We start from the raw sequence: 23,164 nt of genomic DNA, 5'->3' as shown, positions 1-23,164 counted from the left end.
TAAATGGACAAAAAAAGAAAAATAAATTGGACCATGTTTCAGTGGGAGTTATTGTACCATACAGCTAAATATCCGGGAATGAACTTAGATGGCAAGCTGAAATGGAAAGAGCATGTTAAGAAAAAAGGGTAGAAATAAGCTTAAGGTATAGACAACTATAACATTGTCCACATTCTACATAAAATTTTGAAGTAATTTATTTTTTAAATTATCTTTAATTTTTTGTTTAATTTTACATTTTGGCCGTGAAACCAGATTTATTTCAAAAATTGGAACAGGAGATGGAGACCACTGCTGAACTCAAATGGAAGTTGCTAGCTGAACATCAATCACTCATTCAGTTAAAGAATACAATAAATTTAATTGTATGGAACTTTTTTTTAATAAATAATATAAAAATAAATGGTAATTTTGAATTGAATATTTTGTCTAAAGCAGTACAGTTCAAACACAGATTCTCAATTTTGTGCAGACTGCAATAAACTTGAATCCCAGTACAAGATTATGTTAATAAATGAAAATATAATTAACCATCAGCTTCTGTTTTATTTAATTTTTTAAAATAATTGAAATAATTTGAAAGCAAAAAAAGTTTTAATGGAGATGCCGGGGATCGAACCCGGGGCCTTTCACATGCAAAGCGAACGCTCTACCACTGAGCTACATCCCCAACGAGCAACACGTGCTTTACTTTCAAGATTTGTAGTCCCATTTTGAAAGAGAATCTTCAATAATTTTATTAGTTTATTATGTCGAAATTTTGATATTTTACAGACGTTAAACAAAAAATTTATTCACCGAGAATCCTTAACATAACCGGAATGTGAACATTTTTTTATGGCTCACTTCTATCTGGTCTTTTTTTTGTCTTTAATTAGTCAAAACAAACGTTTCGTTTCCAGCGATTGTTATTTGAAATAAATTTTCTTACAGATTATTTATTCATGCATTATATATTACTACTATTGCATGTCACAAAGCAGCAAGCAGTTATTGGCTGCTAGGTATGCAATAACCTATAATAATAATAGCATTTTGACTAAGTCATCTCATTACTAAATGTAGGAATATTCAATTCAAAAGTGTAAGTTTAACCCAAAGGATATTCATATTGGAAACAGTAACAAAAATAAGCTACCCAAAAATTAGACAGGGCACCAAGATTGCAAATCACAGGAATAACTACTACAGGAGGACAACCCCATCAGCAGCCTTAGAAATACTGCTACTCTTATTTGGAAACTTACATACAAGGAGAAGCCAGGAAAAGCTCATACAGATTACAAAAACAAGTTCTAGAATCCAAGAAGGTTAACTTAAGGGAACAGGCTATCTAGCCAAAAAATGGACAGCGCTCTCACCCATGGGACCTGAACCACATCTAGGCATACCAAAGAGTTGTATCTTGAGAAAGAAAATCTCAAGCAATGGACAGATTTGATGAAGATTATAGTTCTTAACAATTACCTAAAGAAGATGAGAAATTCAGAGATATTGGCACATATCCTTTCCGAATGTGAGGCACTTGATTAGATTAGGGGGATAGACACCTGATGGGGATTACACATTTCGGGCATACGGCTATAATTAAAAAATCAGACACCCATTCCGAAAAAAAAATAATGGTATACAGATGGCTCTAAAACAAGTGAAGGAACAGGAAAGTTAGAGAGGGTAAGAGTGGAGTGACAAGGATATATAGCGGCCTATCTGAGAAAACGCCTACACGAATTGGATACATTCAACGATGACCATGTGGTGGCCACCTGCAGTCACCACGGTACCCGCTAGGTGTCCACCAGTTTTGGATTGGCCTCACCCTCCACTCTGTAGCCAATCAGAGTAGACTGTAGAGCCATTTCGTACATAAGCAGGGGTACTGTTACACTGAACTGACTTCAGACTTGTCTGCTCGACGAGATCTCCCTGCACACCTTGATACTCGTCTACTCGACAAGATCTCATCTTACACCTTGAGACTCGTCTTCCCGACGAGTTTTCAAAAACCACTAATGGAGAACTGTTAACGACGGCAAGCACTTGACACTCGCAATATTAGCCTCGAGCTCGTCTTCTCAACACAGCCAATTTGGCTACTGGCCAACTGCTGCACTCGGCTACCTGTTGCACCAGAGCCCCTTCAACCGCTGCAAAGTCAGCCGACACACTACTTTTTCGGACCCGGACTTCAGCCAATGGCTCTTTTGGTCACGGACCTCTACCAACGACTCACACAGTCCCGGCCTCAACCATCGGCTCTACAATACACAACAACACCGGCCCTTGACAGAGCTACAAAAACTCCCAGTCACTAAAACCCCATAGTAATGCAATGAGGAGGAATAAACTGTCATCCATATTATCTTTGGATGCGAAGCAACCACCCAATGGAAACATCACCAAGAATACAAAAAACCCCGGGAAATTCAAAGACAGTAAATGACCGACTTCTTAAGTCAAGGATCTAGTCAATTGAACCGACCTAAGAACTAAGAAAAATACAATAAGCCAGAAGGCTTCAGTGTTTGGGGAATATAAAACCCCAGCTTTCTAGCTTTCCCTCACCACCACCTTTTTCTTCATCGTGGAAACAGGATCTCGGCATTATTGAACTCAAAGTGCACACATGTACTCAGTGCAACCTGATCAATGGGTACAAAAACAAGAACAAAGTTATCATAACAGCTAGGCAGCCATCTGAGCCCTAACATCAAACATTTTTAGCTCATAGATGTTGCTGAATTGCAAAAAAAATCAGACACCCATTCTAATGAAAGCAAAACAAGATTATCTTAAAGTGGATTTCCGTTTACGGTACGGCCACTTTGGTAGGACATTTCTCATACCCACGGAGATCAAAGTGCTCAGTGTTACAAAGAATAGCGCACTTTCCAAGGTATGGCTATAAGCTGTAGCGGTTCCACAATAGACCTTTTTACAAAAATATTCCGCCCACTTGTAATATAACTTGATTTGTATATATTTTTATATATTAATCAAAGTTTCACGTTTTTTAACGTTTAATAATTGAGTCTTTGTCTAAAAAAGTAAATTGCTAAAAATGAAAATTAAAAATTAAAAAAGACGGACAGATAGTTGTTTTAAGTTTGTTTTAGATTTTTAATTAACATTTAATACCGCGTATTTCCTCCTCTTGCCTTAATTATATCTCGAAGACGCCTCGGCATACTTTCTTCCTGTCGGGATATGTTTCTTTGCTGGAGGCTTGCCCATTCTTCACGAAGAGTCCTTTCAAGATCGTGGAGTGTATCAGGAAGTGACGGACGTGTACGTACGTATTCGTCTTTTGAGGTTATCCCATAAATGTTTAATTGGGTTAAAGTCTGGAGAACGGGCTGGCCTGGCTAAGACCCTGATGTCATGCTGTTGAAGGTACGTTTGTACTATGTGGACGAGCATTATCGTGCATCAGAGAAGGATTGTCGTTGATTTCATCGAGGATATGCAACGCATGATATTCCAAAATTTGGCCGTCAAAGACCCTCCACAAACAACAACCAACTCTGTGGGATTCTCCATTGGAATTCCCGCCCACACCATCACTGAGCTACGTTGAATACGTTGGCTCTGGGAAAAATTACAGGCTTCGTACCTTTCATTTCGCCTTCTCCACACTCCTTCACGCCTATCTGAAGATCGTAGAGCAAATCTACACTCATATGTAAAAAGTACAGCAGACCAATCGTCCAAAGACCAATGGCTGTGTTCTCGAACAAATGCGAGCCGTACAATTCCTCTGTTCAATTCTGGTACTCTTACGGGGGGGGGAGCTATCAGTCCATACTGATTCAATCTTCTTTGATCTTGAGCAGTCCGTTCAGAAATTTGGACACCTCGAACTTAAAACGAAAACGTCTAACGGCATCTCGCAGTATTTCGTCGGGAACTCCGATGGCAACGGCCGCATACTTGGTGGAACGTCCATCATCAATAAGTGCCACACCAAGCGCAACATCCTCAGCACTAAGTGGCATTTTTAAGTTTAAAAAGTGAAATTAAGAAAACAAAGATGAAAACTAAACAGTTTATATCTTCAGAATTCAAATGCGACTAAATGAAATTTTAAATTCCGTAAAAAGTAGACATTAAAAAATCCTTTTTCCTGTTTTGGATTAAGTGTTAGTGGATTAAGTGGAAAACCAAAATTATTGGTATTCCCAGTTTGAAACATAGCATAAACAAATATTTATTGATAAAAATGTTTATTTATTCATTAAATGTCACATGATTGATGAATATTGCAAATGTTTTATATTTTTAATGAGATCATGTTGAAAAGTAAATTCACTATAAAGTTTCCACAGGCCGTAATGATTGTGACCCTGGGGATGGTTTCTATGGTATCTGCTGAGAATCTTAACCCTATTCGTGCTTCATACAACACCAGATATGCTACTGAAGGAGAATTTCCATTTATGGGTTACATGATAGAAGGTAATAAATCGTGTGGTTTGACGTTAATATCGAAGACGGTTACCGTTTCAGCAGGGCACTGTTTCGTTAGAATTGATAAGTTTGGAAATACAAGTTATATAGATCTGTCAGATACGATAGCGTTGTTTGGCTCTCTGTTACGCGGAAAAGGCGAAGTTGCAACAATAAAAGGCTACTCTGTTTCACCAAACTTTAAAAAGTCTAAAAGATCCCATTTCATCGCCGATATAGGTATAGGGTATTTAAATAAGCCGTTGAAGTTTTCAAATAATATCCAGCCGGCCACTGTCGCATCAACTGATCCGAAAGAATTTCGCAAAGCATGGGATGAAGTAGTAAAAAACAAAAAACCATGCTTTGCCATGGGTTGGGCAATATTACAACATATTGCAATTCAAATTTATTTGAATTCTATTTCGGATTTCTTGAGAGTGAGTGCATTTAGAGTCTTGAGCGATGAAGATTGTACAAAAATGATTATGGTGGATGAGGTGAACAACATTGTGCCCTATGGCGGTATCTGTGCTGAACCAATGATATTGAACGAGGACAGCTACGCTGGTGAAGAAGGAGCAGCTTTGTACTGCGAAGGGAATGTGTTCGGTGTGTTAACTTTTCTACGGGTGAAACATAAATTCGTAATAACAGAGTTCATTCTATTGAAGGAATACCTCTCCCATATTGACGACGGCGTTTCTGTAAAATCCATTAAAAAGAGTCTTCTTTTTGTATCAACGATTCTCCCTTACGTAATTACCTGCACATTTATAAGAAAGTAAAATCATAACAAAAAATAAATTGTCATACAAAACAATCAGATGATTGTACATGTATATAATTTTTCATTATTAACACGTTTGTAATTTCAGTGCGTTTTTTAGAATTACTTATATATGTATAAGACAGGCAGACAAAATATTCGGATTTTTGACCAAATTACAGCTAGCTCGGTTGGATTATTACTAATAATGTAGTAAATGGCCCAATAACCATTACCTCAGCAACAATGTTTCACAAAGTTACGAACGAACCAGCTCAAATAAAATATGAAAAAGTACAAAACAAAAAAAAAACAGAAATTACAACTAAAACACACAAACTAAACGAAGGCCTAGTTGACATACACATGGAAATAACGTACTTCATCCAATATCAGCAGATTTTTATTCAAGACACACGAAGACGTAAAACAGCAAAACAACCAAAGTACAACAAATTAAAATGAAAATCCAACCACTCATCTCTAACAATTCATCGATTCCGTTAACACAATACGACAAGAACTACATCAAAACTGTAATAACGAATACGCGCAACAACTAACATAATCCAGACTACAGGATAAAACTAATTTCAAAGAACAAATATACAATTGAAAGATGGACTACGATGGTGACTCAACTTCAGTCAACCGTGCAAGTATGTTTACAAATTTATACATTCCCTGAAATTATGAAAAAACCCAGCTATACACACACTGATGACATATTTACCATAATTCACATGAACAACATAAACCACATGCACACACTTCTTACCGAAAAACGTAAAATTCAAAACCGAAAGAGAAAATAATATATATTTCCTGGACCTAAGTGTGACTGAAACTTGCTACACACAACAATTCGGCATATAAAAACAGATGAAAACTGTACAAAGATGCAGGATGAGGAGAATAACATTATGCTCTATGATGGTGTCTGTGCATAGACAGACAGGCTAGTGATGCAGAAGCAGCTTTGTACTGCGAAGTGAAAGTTTTATGTGTATTATCGGTTCTACGGGTTCATAGAGTGTCCTATTAAGTTCTTACATTAATCATTGTAGTTCGTTTTATAAAAAACCAATCCACTACTAAAATGGAGAGACAGCAACAAAATAATGAAAGACCATCCGATACTCATGGCTCCGAGTGACGACATGAACAGGATGTTTGAATTTAATCAAAACTTCCAAATAAACCTAGGTACCAAAAAAGAATGGGAACGATAGAGAAACTCCTTTAAGAATGGCACCATCCTTTGGATCTAGAACACAAGAAGGTATATTGGCAGTTCTATTCGGTCCAGGAACCAAATACTCAGAACCCAAGGGAAAATACACTAGTATCTTCCAAGCTGAGATTCACGCAATCGAGAGATGTACTCAACTCAACTTGACTAAAGGGTACAAAAACAAGAACACAGCTATCATGCCAGATAGCCATCAAAGCACTAAGCTCAAATATCATTAGTTCAAAGATGGTGTTGAACTGCAAAACCAAACTAAACATATTAGGTACGCATAACAAACTCAGCTTCTGCTGGTTCCCAAGACACATGGGAGTAGAAGGCAACGAGAAAGCGAACACCCTTGCAAGGAAAGGCGCTGCTACACCGCTGATAGGACCCGGACCCTTCTGTGGCATAGGAACCCACACTATAAATGAGTATCTCAGACAGAAGGATAAAAAGAAAATGAAGGAACAATGGAATTCACTCATTGGACACAGGCAATCCAAGAATCTCCTAACGAATTTCGGAATAAAAGAAATTACAGAATGGGTCAAAGGAAGTAGGAATAAACTGCGAATCCTAATAGGATTCTTAACAGGATACTGAAAGCTAAATGGATACTCTTGGATACCAAAGAATATTGGGATAATCCAAGACGGCACATGCAGATTCTGCAAAGAGGCAGAGGAGACACCAACACACCTACTAACAAACTGCTACACTGGCCCGCAGGAGGAAGTGCTGTGTCCAATGAGTGAATTCCTATGTTCCTTCAATTTCTTTTTGTCCTTCTGTCTGAGATACTCATTAATAGTGTGGGTTCCTATACCACAGAAGGGTACAGGTCCTGTCAGCGATGTAGTAGCCCGAACATGGTAACTATGTTCTTGTTTTTGTACCCTTTAGTCAAGTTGAGTTGAGTACATCTCTCGATTGCGTGACTCTCAGCTTGGAAGATACTGGTGTATTTTCCCATGGGTTCTGAGTATTTGGTCTGCCCCTATACCTTCTTGTGTTCTAGATCCAGCTGTGTACCAAAGGATGGTACCATTCTTAAAGGTGTTTCCCTATCGTTTCCATTCTTTTTTGGTACCTATGTTTATTTGGAAGTTTTGATTAAAATCAAACCTTCTGTTTATGTCGTCTCTCGATCCATGAGTATCGGATGGTCTTTCATTATTTTGTTGCCCAGAACCGGTCTTTCTTATTTACTTAAATTTAGTAAATGTACAATTTGATTTTTATTTATTCAACGAAATACCTACAATTGTATTCCCTGTATGGAATGTCGCTGGTTCACTCATACGCCTAATAATGCCACCATTAATAAAATTTGTTCATGTAAATAATTGTCATGATTCATGAACAATTTATGTCAGTTTATTGGGTCTGCGGATAGATTTGTATACTTATTTTCATTATATAAATTATTGTTGATTTTATTTTTGTTAATTCCGTCATTCTTTAGGAAACTAAATAATTTATCGATTTGGTTATTTTGTACAAATAGTAAATAGAAAAATTGATTTAGAAACGAAACACAATAGTGTCTTAAGCTCTGTAAGTGAAGATCCAAAACTTGGTGACATCAGGAGTAACCTTAAGACTTGTCAATTTACGAATCTCGCACTGCACCATTATTACAATTTTTTTACCACTACCAACGTTATAAATAAAATTCAAAACTTCGTCGATTTCCTCAAGAATATAAAACATTAGTTTATATTTAGTTTAAATTGAGAAGGACTTTCGACGACCAAGGTCAGGCGCAATCCTGAGTAATTCGTGGGATGTTATTCAATGTAATGAGTCACATCTCTGTCAGAGAAGAGTTGGGAAGTGCGCGTCGTGTTCTTCGCACCCGGATCTGTTATGATCGAATGTAGGTACTAACATTAATCAAACGTCAATATAAATTATTTATAAAGAAACAAATATATATCAATCTTGATTTGTTTTGTTTATAAAATATAGATGAAATGAAGGTTGATAACCTGAACGCGTCCCACGTCATTTCCTCAATAACTAAAAAACATATTATACAAAAATAAATATGTAATATACAATTATTAACAAAACTACTAACTAATATATTTCAGGAAATTGCGCTTCGGGAAAAAATCATTCGCTTTATATATAACCCACCCCCCTTGTTTCATCTTTCAGCTTCAGAACTGAACGATGTGGCCAATAAACAAATTAATTAAAATTACATAAATAATAATATTGGAAAATAATAAAGAAATTGGGGTTAACAATTTTAAACATCCAAAATATTTCATTTGGTCATGTTTTCGGGTGGGGCAAAGGATTGGTAGCTAGGGGGGAAAAGAGGGAACAGACCTTTACAAATCACGAAGACGGGTAAAGTTAAGAGAAAACAATACAACGGAGATTCAGGAAATAAAAGAAGTAAAAATAAGAAAGACATAAGTTTGGAATTAAAGATCAAAACATAAGTAAAAATAATAGTAATAAAATTAAAAATTAAGACATGAAGAATAAAAACAGGCGAAGAAGAAATTGTTCATTAGATTTCGTGGTCCGATTGAACAAATAACTTCTTTCAATTAATTCATTTTATGTAAGGTATTGGTTGGAATGAAAAAGCTAGTGTCACGAGCGGGATTCGAACCCACGACCTGCGGCTAAATACGCCGCTGCTCAGTCACTTGAGCTATCGTGACTTCGATCCACTCGGACAACTTCCCACCTCAACCGCTCATGACACTGACTCTTATCCCAACCAAGACCTTACATAAATTTTGAACAATATTTAAAAATGTTTATTATTTTCCCCTATACGACTCTTGTAAATATTGGGCTATAAATTTTTTTAATAATATACCAGATGATGTCAAACTCTTTCCTGAAAAAAATTTAAACTTAAAATAACAAAATTCCTCACTGTTAATGCCTTTTATAACTTAGGAGTTTTTTCATGTATTAATAGCTGAATAAAAAAGAATTAATTTATACTATTCTTGACGAAAGTAATGACAAAGCTTGTATTTTGTTTTCATAACACAATAAAAATTTGTATCTTTGAATCTATAAATTTTACCTCACTGGAAAGCTTTTACTATGAATTAATATTTTTCAAATAGAGGAATTAATTTCAGATAATTTGATGTTTGTGAAATTTGATTCTTCTTCCCAAGAGGATAATGTTAGGCCAAAACATCCCGTACCCTAATGTTTTTTTCAAATGTTGAGAAAATCTGATAAGGGATTTTAAAATCGGCTTTTTTTGGCAAGGTAGAATAACAAATACTTGTTAATGATGTCTGCGAGGTGATGGACCTATAATTTGATCATTACTGATCGCTTTGGTTGCTATCCTCGGGTCTGTATCAGACGCTTCACGGCCAAAGTTAGTCATTCCTATTGAGACACCGATTTTCTTTTTGCTTTAAATATTTGCCGGAAAGATTACAAAGGGCTTTCAGTTCAAAGGCTATGCTAGTTGAAAATCTCATTTGTTTCTTTAAAAATTTTTTCTTCACAAAATTGAAATCTTATCAATAGTGAAAAAGTGGTTTTTAGATAAATTAATGCTGTTTAACAAATTTTATCCTTGAACTTACATGAAGAAAAGAGTTCAAATTTATATCTTTTAACTGCAAAAATTGATCGTTTGGTCAAAATAACAAGTCTTAGGATCTTCAAGGAAAAAATATTACATTAAACTATTCAAGCTGTGATTTTTCATCGAACAACCTATAAAACGCATAGGTTTTTGATTGTTGATCAAGTTGATCAGCATTCAATATTACAATAATATATAGTAATTTAAAAAATAATCAGAGATGATGCCAATTGTAAGAAAAAGTATGAATGCTTCGTCGAGCTTAAGAAGAATTTATATAAGGTATTGGTTGAAATGAAAAAGTTAGTGTCACGAGAGGGATTCGAACCCACGACCTCCGGCTAAATACGCCGCTGCTCTACCACTTGAGCTATCGTGACTTTGATCCACGCGGATACCAACTTAAGAAGTTATATATATACTTCCCCAATGAAACTTTAATTTTTAATTTAATAAAATAATAATAAAAGGTGAGCAAATGTGAATTATGATATATTATTTTTGTTATAACATGAACTAGCTGTCACATTTGAGAAATATGATCTCAATTTGTATTTTATATTGTTAATTAATAATTAAAGTTTTCGAGTTGATGAAGAAGATTATTACACGAGAGTACGACTAAGGAAATGAGTTTTTATTTTTTATTTGGTCATTCCCCCGGTAGTTTTTAGTATTTTTAGAATATAATTATTAGTTGGTCGTTTCCGATCATTTTGATCTGCCTATAGCTGTTTCGGTATAAAAGACGAATTTCGCCTTCTTGTGTAATGGCAAACCAAAAATATTATTATTGGCATAATCGCGATTCAAATTTTACTGATTACTGTTTTATATAAGCTCAAACATGCACATCCGTGTACATACAAACAAACGCACATGTACAGAGTGATGTAGACCCATTTTTAAAAAGATTGATTACTGGGGTTAAAAATTGGAATCTTTAGAATAATGTTCAGAGAGGAAAACCCTGTAGAAAACGCAGCGATCCACCCTCAAAAACTCAAAAACTGTTTCCTAAGATTGTTATGTTGTGCGTTCGGTAGGTGTTATGTTGTGCGTTCGGTAGGATTGGAAGGGAGTGCTTTAAAATGTATAAGTTATTCTGCCTAATGAAACCGTTAATTGTAGTTTATACAGCACACAATTGGAGCGATTAAAGTCATCAGTTTCCACCAACCTAACGCCCGCGGGTCTTTGCAGATGCAGTAGAACTGGTCAGAGATTGTGCTACCCCATCCAGCATAATCGTCTGACAATGCCCCTTCAGATTTTCCCTTATTCCGGGCTGTGCAAAACTCTATTAACAAGTAAAACTTTACCCTTTTTTCTTATACCCTCCAGTTAAATATGTCGATTTTTTTGTCAATTTACATTCCTTTGCCAAAAAAGATAGTCCAGTATGGCAATGGCCAAAGAGACGTAGAATATGTAAAAAACGTTACCCTAAGATGCGATCTATACAACCAAGAAAGCACAAATGGTTATGCAGCATGAAATATTCAGGCTTTCGGCCATCTTGTAAAGAAATGTTCTGTAAGGAAAAATAAAGGACTCAACAGACTTTTCCTATAGTACGATGGAGAAAAAAGGTTGGCCTCAATCCAAAAGTTGATTTGATCTAGTTATCTATTTGTGAGGTGATTGTTATTGTTACTTGTTGTAAGTCATATGAGCATAATTATTTATAACGATTTATTTAATTTTTATGAAAGGTATTGATTGAGATAAAAAAGTCAGTGTCATTAGCGGGATTCGAACCCACGAGCTTCGGCTAAATACGCCGCTGCTCTACCAGTTAAGCTATCGGGACTTCGATCCACTCGGACACTTACTTCCCATCTCAAAAAATGGCAAAAAGGAGGGAAAATTCAAAAGGTGGGTTGAGATGGGAAGTTAGTGTCCGAGTGGATCAAGTCACGATAGCTCAAGTGGTAGAGCAGCGGCGTATTTAGCCAAACAATGGTCGTGGGTTCGAATCCCGCTCGTGACACTGACTTATTTATCTCAGACAATACCTTATTTAAAGATTAATTAATTGAAAGAGGTTATTTTGTCAATCGGACCACAAAATCTAATGAACTATTTATTTTGTTAACATAGTGTATTTATTATAAGTTATCATTATGAAACAAAGTTTTATTTATTATGCTTTTAATTGAAAGAAAATAAAATAGAGAGTAACCAACAGTAAAAAGAACGTAAGAGATTAAGCCCTATCCATACTCCCAACAGGGATGCCTACACGTTCCATCTCGGAGAGAGGTCCATCTCGTGCGCAATATAATTGCGGCCAAAATATTGGATGGAATTGGGCAGAGCATTTTTTCTCCGAGAAATAATCTCCGATAGAGCCTCTCAGGCCAACGAGTAGAGTAAAAAAAGGAGAGAAAGGCCCGATGGTTTGGTTAGGCAGAAGAAACTCATAAATTTTAAAGCACCCCCCTTCCAATCCCACCAAATGCCATTACATTCTTAGGAATCAGGCTTTTCGAGTTGAGGTTGGATCGCTGTGTTTTCTACAGATTTTTCCTCTCTGAGCATCGTTGTAAAGAATCCACTTTTCATCCCCAGGTATCAGTCTTTTTAAAAAATATGTCCACATCGCGTTACAGGATCAACTGACACACTGGATGTATAGATTTTTGCGTACATAAATCAATGAAAAATAAAAAATTAATCAAGATTATGATAATAATAACATTTTGGCCCACCAATACTCCAGAAGCCGTGTCTCATACACCCAACATCGTGGACAGACAGAACAAATTGATCGGAATCGATAAAATAATTATATACTAAAAACAGGGATGGGACCAAATAGAAAATAAAACTCAGTTTTATCCTCGTAGTTTCGACTGATATTTCTTCATCAACACAATGAAACTTTAATTACTAGATAACAACATTGAACACATCATGGCAATCTTGAATACTATGGCATTTTAAATTAAATAAAATCAAAAATTTTGATCACATAGAACACAATTTGACGAGTAGTTCGTATCATAACAAAAATAATATTTCATAATGCATATTGGCTAACCTTTTAAAAAAAAAAGGAAGTATTCTTCATATGCACGACGAAGGAACTGAGTGTTTTTCCTTCAAATTGGCATCATGCCTGATTGTTTTTTAAATTAATATTTATCATTGTATTGTCGAAGGTCGATCAATTTTTTATAGGGTCTTCAATGAAAAATCACTGCTTGAACAGTTTAATTGGATCTTTTTCCTTGGAGATAGGTATTTTGCCCAAATGGCCAATTTTCGCAATTAAAATATTGAAATTTTCTTAATATCAACATTTCTGTATTAAATTGTGAAGATTTTGAGTTTATTTTTCAATTAAATTAATTAACTTTTCTTAACAACCGAGCAAATAAGTTGCACAAAACATAAAACAGCATATAAAAGGACGTGTCTATTTTTCTTCAACTGAGTATTATTTTTTTTTATTTACTCTTTATTCTCAAAATCGGATTCTAGGCAACTGGGTTTGAAATTAGTCCAAAGTCTAATTTCTTTTTAAATTTTAAATTGCAATTCAAAATAACACTGAACGTTATGTAATAAATTTTTCGGATTTTTATTTATACCATGAAATGGCAACACTTACCTATAACTTTCGTAATGAAGCATAAAGTGTCAAAAAAAAATTGAACCCTTTTCAACACGAAAATTCAAGCAACAAATTTGTCAAACATCAATAATTTATGTTTATGTATATCAATATGTCTGTTATATATTTTCGAATTTGAGAAAAAGAAATTTCAATGCACAAATTGTATTGAAAGCCCTTGTCAATCTTTGCGACAAACATTTAAAACAAAAATAAATCTGGTGTCTCAAATACTTGAATTAACTCGCAATTTGGTCGTGAATTGTGATAGACCAAACAAGCGAGGATAGGCGGACCAAGACGATCTGTACTGTCTAAATAAGGTCCATCTGGCCGCAGGTTACGTGGAAAAGTCTCACAGTGAATTAATTGTTTATTCTATTTTGCCCAAAAAAAACCGACAATTAAAAGACCCAACGTAACGCCTGTTATGTTTTATCAGTATCTGAAACAATAAAAACAGGATGTTGTGACAAAACAATTAGTAAGAATAATCCAATTACATCCCATCTTCTGACTAAACTTCATTGCTCAATGCCATCGTTTGACCACAGTTGATATTACAACACAGAAAGACATATGAATAAACAAGAGAAAATGTCACAGTTCCGGTTTGTACTATCAACTAAAGTCGGAGAAAAAGGATCACAAGGTACACCTTTCTCCAAATAAAGCCGAAAGTTTAAATAATAGAAAAATACTCTGAATAACTGGATTCAAATTTCTCCAAAGAGAAGATTGAAGTAATTTTTTTAATGAAAAATTTGATTCATATTGTCTCTTTTTGTACTTCCTACCGTATTACTTCACCTTATAAAGGGAAGTCGGACGTGGGACCTATAAAACGTTTTTTAGTGATACTAAGTCGAAAAATAGTAGATATTAAAGGTGTTTTTCTGCCGTTATTATGTGTGTACGTCAAGATTATTCTATATCAGTCAATTTATTTTTATAACTAGAATAAAAAATTAATATGCAAGACAGTATTAAATTAGATTATGTATATTCTTCGTGAAGTCATTATAGCTTAAGTGGTTAGAGCAGCGGCGAATTGAGCTGAAGGCTGAGGGTTCGAATCCCGCTCGAGAGACTAACTTTTTCATCTCAATCGAGACTTCAGATAAAAAGAATAATTAATTAAAATAATTAATTTCAGTCAATTATGACCACTAAACGTATATGGATTAATATTTCAATAGCTACAAAAACCAAAAACAGTCTCTAGTAAAACGGTCAAAAAACATTTTTGTTGTAAAATCAAAATCAAAACAAACCGGATTCGTCCTTTTTATACGTTTAAAACCAGATTGTGTGAGTTGCCTAGTTTGATTTTCCTCAATGACATTATTTTTGCCTGTTTTTGAAATTCGTTCTTGTGAATCCCATGTATTTGTTGTAAATCTTCCGAATTAGTTAAGTCCTCTCAAGTTGATGCTTAATATTCTTCTAATCCTACTACTTCTTATAATACTTATGTAAAATAGGCCTATTGATTCATATCCATCCTTTATCAAACAATCTCCTTTTTTACATAATATTTTTTTTAAATTTGGGTCGAGAGCAAAACCCTCTAATTTATTTGGCCGAAGTTTAGGTAAATTTATTCCCATTTTTTAGTTTTCTTATTAATTATTTAAAGTACCTGAACGTGCTTACAAGGGGAGAGGGTAAGTTCGAGAGATCACAGATTTTACCGAAATTTTTTTGGTGATACTAGGCCCAAAAATATTACACACTTGTCCGAGCGTTCTAGCAATTTGACCTAGGAACCGAAAAATGTTTATATAATTTGTTTTAATACCTTTTCTGCTTTTAGTATGGAAACTGTATTAATTATTATTTTTTATTTATTAGTTTTATTAGTTTTGTTGTACTTAGAAAAATAAAATAATATGCAGGATCTTGTTAAAATGAGATATGATATATAAAAAGTTACAAAAATAAAAAAAGTAAGCCAAAAACCAACTCTTGTTGAAAAACAACCCAGCTTCATTTTAAGCACCCTTAAACTCGAATTTTCATAGTAATAAAAATATATACATTTTGGGGATGGATTCGCCTGGGGCATTTTTTTTGTTTGGTTTTTGCTTGAGTCTAGTGTCCAATTTAAAATTTCACGTCTTCTAGATTTGAATTTATCCAAGTTTAACGTTTTTACAATCGTTTTAATGCGGAATTTCTCTTCTTTTATGATATGCCAACGGGATTTTGATTTTGAGTGAATAAAAGTGAAGGACCATCACTGTAAGGTAAAGGTCCCGGGTTCGAATCCAGCGGCCCTGCATTGAAGGAAATAAGAATGAAATTAACAATACCTTCTCAAACTTTTATAACTCTTTACTTTTGTTACCTTTTTACTCTTTAGTTCTAATTTATTTGCGTAAGCCAAATCTATGGCATTCGAGCAATTTATAAGGTTCTAAATTTGTGTGAAATAGCCGGTGGATTGGTAGAGTCGTTTCAAAATTATAATTTTTGTGATTTTTGACAAAACAATAGCATTTGTCAAAAATTATGAAGGAAAAAATACTTCTTTGGTTTTCCTTAAAATTTGTATTTAGGGGTGCAGAAAACGAATATCAACTTTGTTTCTCGGAAAATATTGGAAACTACTTTACTATGTTGCTTGGTCATTAATTATGTATTTGATTATCTACCCATGCCCTAGCCTTGTTGCTCGGTTTGTTTTGACATTGTCGGTCCGTTGTGTTCCCCCTCGTCCAATTTTTGTTTTCTTCTTCGTTTAATTTCCATTAAATGTCACTACTTTAAAATAAGAAATGTACATCCTACAAAACGTACCAAGCTAAAATTTTGGACAAACCGCTAAAAAGCTGATTTCCTTAGTCAATCGACCCACTGGAAACATACCCTTGGACCATATCTCCGTCTTGGTAAACCCCACATTTAAATACATCATCCTTGTATTTCGGCCGGATCGGATGCCATAATGCAACATCTATTCCAAGAAAGCCGGGTCCGGGAGGTGTAGGCACGATGAACTCGAAGTCGGTTGCATGTCCTTGGATGATCCCCTCTCGGATGGACCCGCTATATAATACGACTTATCTTCAGCACATAACAGTGCGGTTGTGTACGGCGAAAACCAGGATTGGAATTGCAGGTGAGACCGTGATCGGCAATCAGACGATCGAACTAGCATTTTGACCAAAGACTTTCCGATAACTATGCGCCCAAACGTTAGATGCAGTCTACTTTTTTCACGGCTGGATTAACTTACTGGATAATTGAAACATAAATAAATAACTAAATTTAATTATAAACTTAATATTAATTATTTTTAATAGCAAAGTGCCTAATTTCAAGGATCACTATTGGTCAAGTACATGTTTTATGTTTTTAAAAAATATCCTTCCTCAATTTTTATCTTCTTATACAATTTTACAGTTATAAAACCAATAAAAATATTTAAAAAACTACTAAATTAAATTTTAAAGTAAAAGGAAAAATTGAACATTTTCATTCTAGGATTCCCACGTTTAAATTTTGTAAAATTATTAATCAAATTACAAAAAACAATGTTATTATCATTCTAGGACTCCCACGTTTAAATTTTGTAAAATTATTAATCAAATTTCAAAAAACAATGTTATTAAAATTTCGATTTGTTTTTATCTTCTAAACAAAATAAAAAATTTACGTCTAATTGCTTATTATAATATACGCTTTGTTAGTTTTAAAAGTTCACTTTTTTAATTTAGTAATTTCTTCATTGCACGTACTTATTCTTACATATTACAAACGTTTTGGATTTGTTATGTTAACCAGGATCACTTCTTTAAAAAAATCATTATTATAAGAAATTTATAAATTTAAATAAGTCCTAATCCAAAGCAACATACAATGTACAAGAACAACGAGCTTGTCAAAGACGTGCCAAAATGGAGGACAGGACAGAATGAGGAAAACTGTACACTTACATGTGTACTTTGAAAAAGCAGCCTTGTCCTCCAAGACAAGCAGCTACCAACTTCCACTCAAGTCAGATACCTAGACAGTGCTGGCCATAGTGTTAGTTTGTGTATTGACACTAAAAAAGATTTATGTCCGGATTCTCAATGAAATTCGGTCTTGTTATGTTTAAACATTTTACGTATTGTTTCGTAAGTTAATATTTTTTGTTTAATTTCAGATGAAAACGATAATTTTATTAGGCTTGGTGTTTGGGGCGGCGGTGGGACAGTACGGTCCTCCGAAGCAGACCGGACCGAAAAAGCACCGAACGACAACGACGGAACCACCGAACGAAGCGAATGAAATCCAACCGACTGTGTACGAAGAAAGTGGGGTTTTACCAGACGGTGGTAATTACCACGCTAAGGTCACCAGCCACAATCAGCCCGGGTTGTCTGTTTCGTCTCACAGTTATACCCTTTCTGGTCCGAACCCAAATCAATTTTTAAATCAATCCGTTTCTTCGAATCAGCCCGGAGGATGTGGTGTCACGTGCAACGGACAAAATCAAAGGCCTATCGACATTTCAAAAAATCCATTTCTTAGTGCGGGACTGTCGGGTGTCCCGGTGACGAGCAGACCTTTCTCTCCGCCCTTATCCCAACACCCAAATCAGCCGCAAAACAAACCGAGTGGAAATCCATTTTTGCCTCCCAATTTTAACCAGCAGTTCTCATCAAGTCAACCTCAACCAAATTTCCCACAATCACAAAATCCACATACTGGGCATCCTAACGTACAACCATCTCGACCAGGTTATCCGAACCAACCGTTACCAGGACAATCACAAAATCAACATCCTGGACACCCTAATGGGCAACCATCTCAACCTGGTTTTCCAAATCAACCATTGCCAGGTCAGGGTCAACCACAAAATCCACATGCTGGACACCCTAGTGGGCAACCATCACAACCTGGTTTTCCAAATCAACCATTTCCAGGACAGGGTCAACCACAACATCCACAAGCTGGGCACCCTAATGCGCAACCAAGTCAACCTGGTTATCCTAACCAACCATTACCAGGACAAGGTCAACCACAAACTCAACATGCTGGGCATCCAAACGTGCAACCATCTCGACCAGGTTATCCAAATCAACTATTAGGACAAGGTCAACCACAACCTCCACATGCTGGGCATCCAAACGTGCAACCATCTCAACCTGGTTTTCCAAATCAACCATTTCCAGGACAGGGTCAACCACAGAATCCACAAGCTGGGCATCCTAATGCGCAACCATCTCAACCTGGTTTTCCAAATCAACCATTTCCGGGACAGGGTCAACCACAAAATCCACAAGCTGGGCACCCTAATGCTCAACCATCTCGACCAGGTTATCCAAATCAACCATTGCCAGGACAAGGTCAACCACAACCTCCACATGCTGGGCATCCAAACGTGCAACCATCTCAATCTGGTTTTCCAAACCAACCATTTCCAGGACAAGGTCAACCACAAACTCCACATGCTGGGCTTCCTAATGTTCAACCAAGTAACCAAAATCAACAACCATTCCATCATGGTCAGAAGCCCCATCCAGGATTCCCGAACCAACTGGGGCAAACCGAACAACCTGGACAGCAACCAGGTCATCCAGGACAAACTCAATATGGCAACCCTCTACAACAACCAAATCAACCGGGGCAATTTCAACCTCAGCAACAACCAAAACAACCGGTACCATTTAACCAGCAGCCTGCACCAGGGTTTACCCCTCAACAACCGTCTGGCCAACCTCAAAATCCTCAAACGTCTGGCCAGCAACCACAGCCTGGCTTTCCCAGACAACCATATCAAGCTCAACCTCAACAGTATCCAAGCCAATCTTTCAACTCAGCGCAACCGTCCCAACCGGGTGGAACGTATAATTGCAATGGGCAACATCAGTTTTGTGTCCCACAATTCGTCTGCTCTAATGGATACATTGGGGACAAGTCACCTAATGCTGCGTCGACATATAGAGTAAGTTTACACATAAGTTGTATCTAGTACATTAAGTGTATGCTAATCCCCTCTTCCTTAAGCAATGTTTAACAATATTTGTATAATTCAAATCTTAGTTGTTTACCATAAATTCAATTAATTTCGGATATGACGGATACAAAAAAAGATCTCAAGGTCCAATAACTCATTACTAAGTTAAAAGGATGTGTGTGGGGTGCGTTAGGCTCTAGTGCTTTCTAATTAGTAATTATATTCAAATCATGATGCGAGGACATCTTAACACGTTTTGTTATCTTCGTTTTCTTTATATTTTTCCTTATGAGTATAATTCTAAGTTTAACGACTTATTTTGTTTTGTAGAAAGGTCAATGTAATGCCGGTGAAGTCTGCTGCAAATTACCAACTAGTAGCCAACCAAATCATAACTATGGTAAGTACAAAAAAACGCGACTTAATAAAAACACGCCTTCATGAGTATGTTTATATGTTTTATTAAAATGTGTTCTAGTGACTGAAGCTCCTCAACAAAAATATACAGGCCCGCTAAACACTACCCCTCCACCAGGGTGTGCAGCTGCTTTGAAATGTGTCCAGGAAATTTATTGTACAGTAGAAGGAGTAATGTCCGACGTGCCAGTAGCACTATCAAGAGAACAGACAGAAAATAAAGTCCCCCTAACGGTAAAATTAAGCATAATTAAATAATAGCTATGAACGCAGTTCTTATTATTACTATATATTTCAGGATTGTCAAAATCCAGATACTGGAGTACTAGGTAAATGCTGTAGAGATCCAAATTACAAGGACCCTTGGCCAGCAGGTATGATGATGCCACAGAGGAATTCAGGGTTCGACGACGGCCAATATCACCCAAATAAATATCCAGGAGAAAAGCCTGCTAACGTGCCGAAAGTAATTCCCAATTTTAATCCCCAAAGACCGAATCAACCGCAAGGCCAAGGGAACCAATTTTTTCCTCAGCAAGTCACAATTTCCCCGCCTAACCCTCATACCATCAAAAAGCCATTGGGCGCATTCAACACAGTAGTAACCCCATTCCCAGTGTCTCAGCCGGTACATCCCGATCCTCACGGTTTCGGTCCGAACGGGAACACATTTGTGCCAAGTGGACCAACTGTACCGCAGGTCCCTGGAGGAAACTCCTACGATCAAAACAAACCTCAGCCTAGTCAAAATAACAATCTTGTTGGTTCTCCCGGCAACTTGAATCCGAACGGACCTTCCTCACCTTCTGGCCAGACTCCTTTCAGACCTCAGGGCAACGCACCACCAGCAAATCAACCTTTTGATCATAATCGGTATTCTCAACTACAACCTTCCTCATCACCTCAATATAATTCGCCTTCATCAGGAAGCCTCGTAAGTCCAGGAGAAAAATGTGGCGTTCGAAGACCAGTAAGTAGAAGTTTTATTATTGGTATATTTCTAAAAAGGAATATTACATTGTGAACCGTGTTAATCAGTTATTTTTTCAAACAGCCTTATTCGGCTCTAACGTACACAACCGGTTTTGGAGAATTTCCATGGCACGTAGTCATTCTATCATCTGGCAACCGAAGTGCTTTATGCAGCGGTGCAATTATTGCACCCAACGCCGTGCTGACGGCTGCTCATTGTATCGATGGGTAAAATAAATATTTGAGTTTATTAAAGATTTAAAAAAATCTTATTGAAAATTTTTCGATTGTCAGGATAAGCCCGGAAGACATGGTCGTGAAGGCAGGTGAATGGACACTGGACCATCCAGGTGATAGACCGACGCAGATGAGGGTCGTCGCAGCAAGTGCTATCCACCCGGTATACAGTGCAGGTTCTTTGGTGAAAGACCAAGCAGTCCTCGTTACAGAAAAGCCGTTCAGTTTTGATGTCCACGTCGACAAAGTATGTTTACCCGCTCCTGGTGGAACTTACACTCCAAGTACTACCACTTGCTTTCTAACCGGATGGGGCCGCCCTGCTCTGCAAAGTATGCCTCGCTTGAAATTTACATTAAACAGAACTCGCTAATTTTATATTTTTTCTTAGATAACCAACCTGGAAGTTCCTTAAACAAGGTACCGATAAATATAACCCCCAAAGACGAATGCGAACAATCACTGAAGAAGACGCATCTTGGGAAATACTTCATCTTGAACGAAGGCTTCACCTGCGCCGCTCCTTTTAACGAGAACGATCTGTGCAAAGTTGACATCGGAAGCCCCCTTGTCTGCGAACGACCAGATGGCCAATACGAACTCGCAGGCGTTTACAGCTGGGATACAAAATGCTCATCGAATCTGCCCGGTGTGATGGCCACATGCGATCCTGACTGGATCAAACAGGTATTTCTTCTTAATTATAACAAAAAATACGAGTTTATGTACATAAATATTTTTTTAGGTATTGGCTACTCCTATCGAAACTTTGAAACAACAGGCAAGGCCAAAATTCAAAGACGCCCAGCTGCCCGAAGACATCGACAGCAAACCGGGTTTCGCTCTTGGATACGGAAAATAGACTGTTTTTTAATTACTTTAAATATTAAACGTGTGAAAAAGGTATGAATGTTTATCAAATGCGAATGCATAATGTATCAGTGTTCTTATAAATGGTGTGAAAAAGTTTTTTGTAGTTAGTTCAGTACTTAATTTGTACAAAAGAAACATTAAAACCAAAGTGCAATAACTTGGTTCAACTAAACAATCAAAATACATATAAATATGTGATTCAATTTTCTGACTCTTTTATACATAATTTTTAAAGAAGTCAGTGATACATAAAGAATAATGTTTCTTAAATGTCAAGAGTATATTTTGTACTTTATTAAATGTTAAGAAAGTGCGGCTACAATGATCATTTTGAAAGCTGTTAACAAAGTTAAACTAAATAAAAATATATTTTTTGAAAGCCTTAGTCATTAAATTATTGTAAAATTCCAAATCGAAGCATGCTTTCTTCGCTGGAATAACAGGAAAACAAATAATTACACATGTATATGGAAATGCTGATAAATACACTCCCCAAAGTAGACACCAACAACATAGTATGATCACAGAACAATAGTATAATGTCTTTGGCAAACAAAAAAAAAGCTTTAGGTCGAAGTACACAAAAAAGAAATCGGCAACAACATGCGAAAAGACCCAAACCGTACACAGACATAAAATAATACTCATATAAAGGACGATCGGACTAAAAATAATCACTAAAAATCACTAGTCAGTTTTGGGGATACTAGTTCTTGCCAATATGTCGAGAAAAAAAAAGAAGTCATTTTTTGGAGATAGGTTTTCTACCTTTATTGTACTAGTACAAGTAACAAAAACTAGAAGACGATTCCATTAAAAACCAAAAAACATTTTTGAAAATACAATCCTAATTCGTTTTAAACACCCTTTAAAGTCCTTAAATACGAATATTTACTGCAAACAAAATATAAATATTGCTGGGCTTTCCTTACAAATTCATAAGCCCTCCGGATTTTATCAAAATTCTAGATTATCTAATTCGTAAGAAAGCAGAAATGGGTTATTAATTCAGAAATTGATTAAAATTGATTACATTTGAGCCTTTGGGTTTTATG

General features: G+C 36.1%; 2 protein-coding genes and 1 non-coding gene across 6 annotated transcripts; 2 read left to right on the top strand and 1 right to left on the bottom strand.

The window, feature by feature from the left end:
- Window positions 1-598: 598 nt before the first annotated feature.
- Window positions 599-670, bottom strand: Trnaa-ugc. The gene has a single exon. It is a non-coding gene; the product is annotated as a tRNA-Ala (tRNA).
- Window positions 671-4,250: 3,580 nt separating this feature from the next.
- LOC112128429 (thrombin-like enzyme leucurobin) lies at window positions 4,251-5,261 on the top strand. The gene has a single exon (XM_024230568.1). The coding sequence runs from the start codon at window positions 4,266-4,268 to the stop codon at window positions 5,232-5,234; it is 969 nt and encodes a 322-aa protein (XP_024086336.1). The 5' UTR covers window positions 4,251-4,265; the 3' UTR covers window positions 5,235-5,261.
- A 3,053-nt stretch (window positions 5,262-8,314) lies between these two features.
- LOC106664562 (glutenin, high molecular weight subunit PW212-like) lies at window positions 8,315-22,488 on the top strand. 4 transcript variants are annotated; one of them, XM_024230567.1, is made up of 10 exons: window positions 16,694-16,784; window positions 17,814-18,582; window positions 18,748-19,598; window positions 19,941-20,010; window positions 20,089-20,261; window positions 20,326-20,997; window positions 21,082-21,227; window positions 21,294-21,568; window positions 21,628-21,923; window positions 21,982-22,488. In XM_024230567.1, the coding sequence occupies exons 2-10, from the start codon at window positions 17,814-17,816 to the stop codon at window positions 22,096-22,098; spliced, it is 3,369 nt and encodes a 1,122-aa protein (XP_024086335.1). In that variant the 5' UTR covers window positions 16,694-16,784; the 3' UTR covers window positions 22,099-22,488. The 4 variants fall into 4 exon arrangements, with proteins under 4 accessions (XP_024086334.1, XP_024086335.1, XP_014245885.1 ...); XM_014390400.2 differs by having other exon boundaries at window positions 16,695-16,784; window positions 17,814-18,492; window positions 18,742-19,598; XM_024230566.1 differs by lacking the exon at window positions 16,694-16,784 and adding an exon at window positions 8,315-8,331 and having other exon boundaries at window positions 17,814-19,598.
- The last annotated feature ends 676 nt before the right edge of the window (window positions 22,489-23,164 follow it).

The sequence above is a fragment of the Cimex lectularius genome, unplaced genomic scaffold (genome assembly GCF_000648675.2).
Source record: "Cimex lectularius strain Harlan isolate CLEC.00 unplaced genomic scaffold, Clec_2.1 scaffold13, whole genome shotgun sequence".
NCBI lineage: Eukaryota > Metazoa > Arthropoda > Insecta > Hemiptera > Cimicidae > Cimex > Cimex lectularius.
Note: the sequence above shows the minus strand (reverse complement) of the source record. Positions and strands in the feature narration are given on the sequence as shown.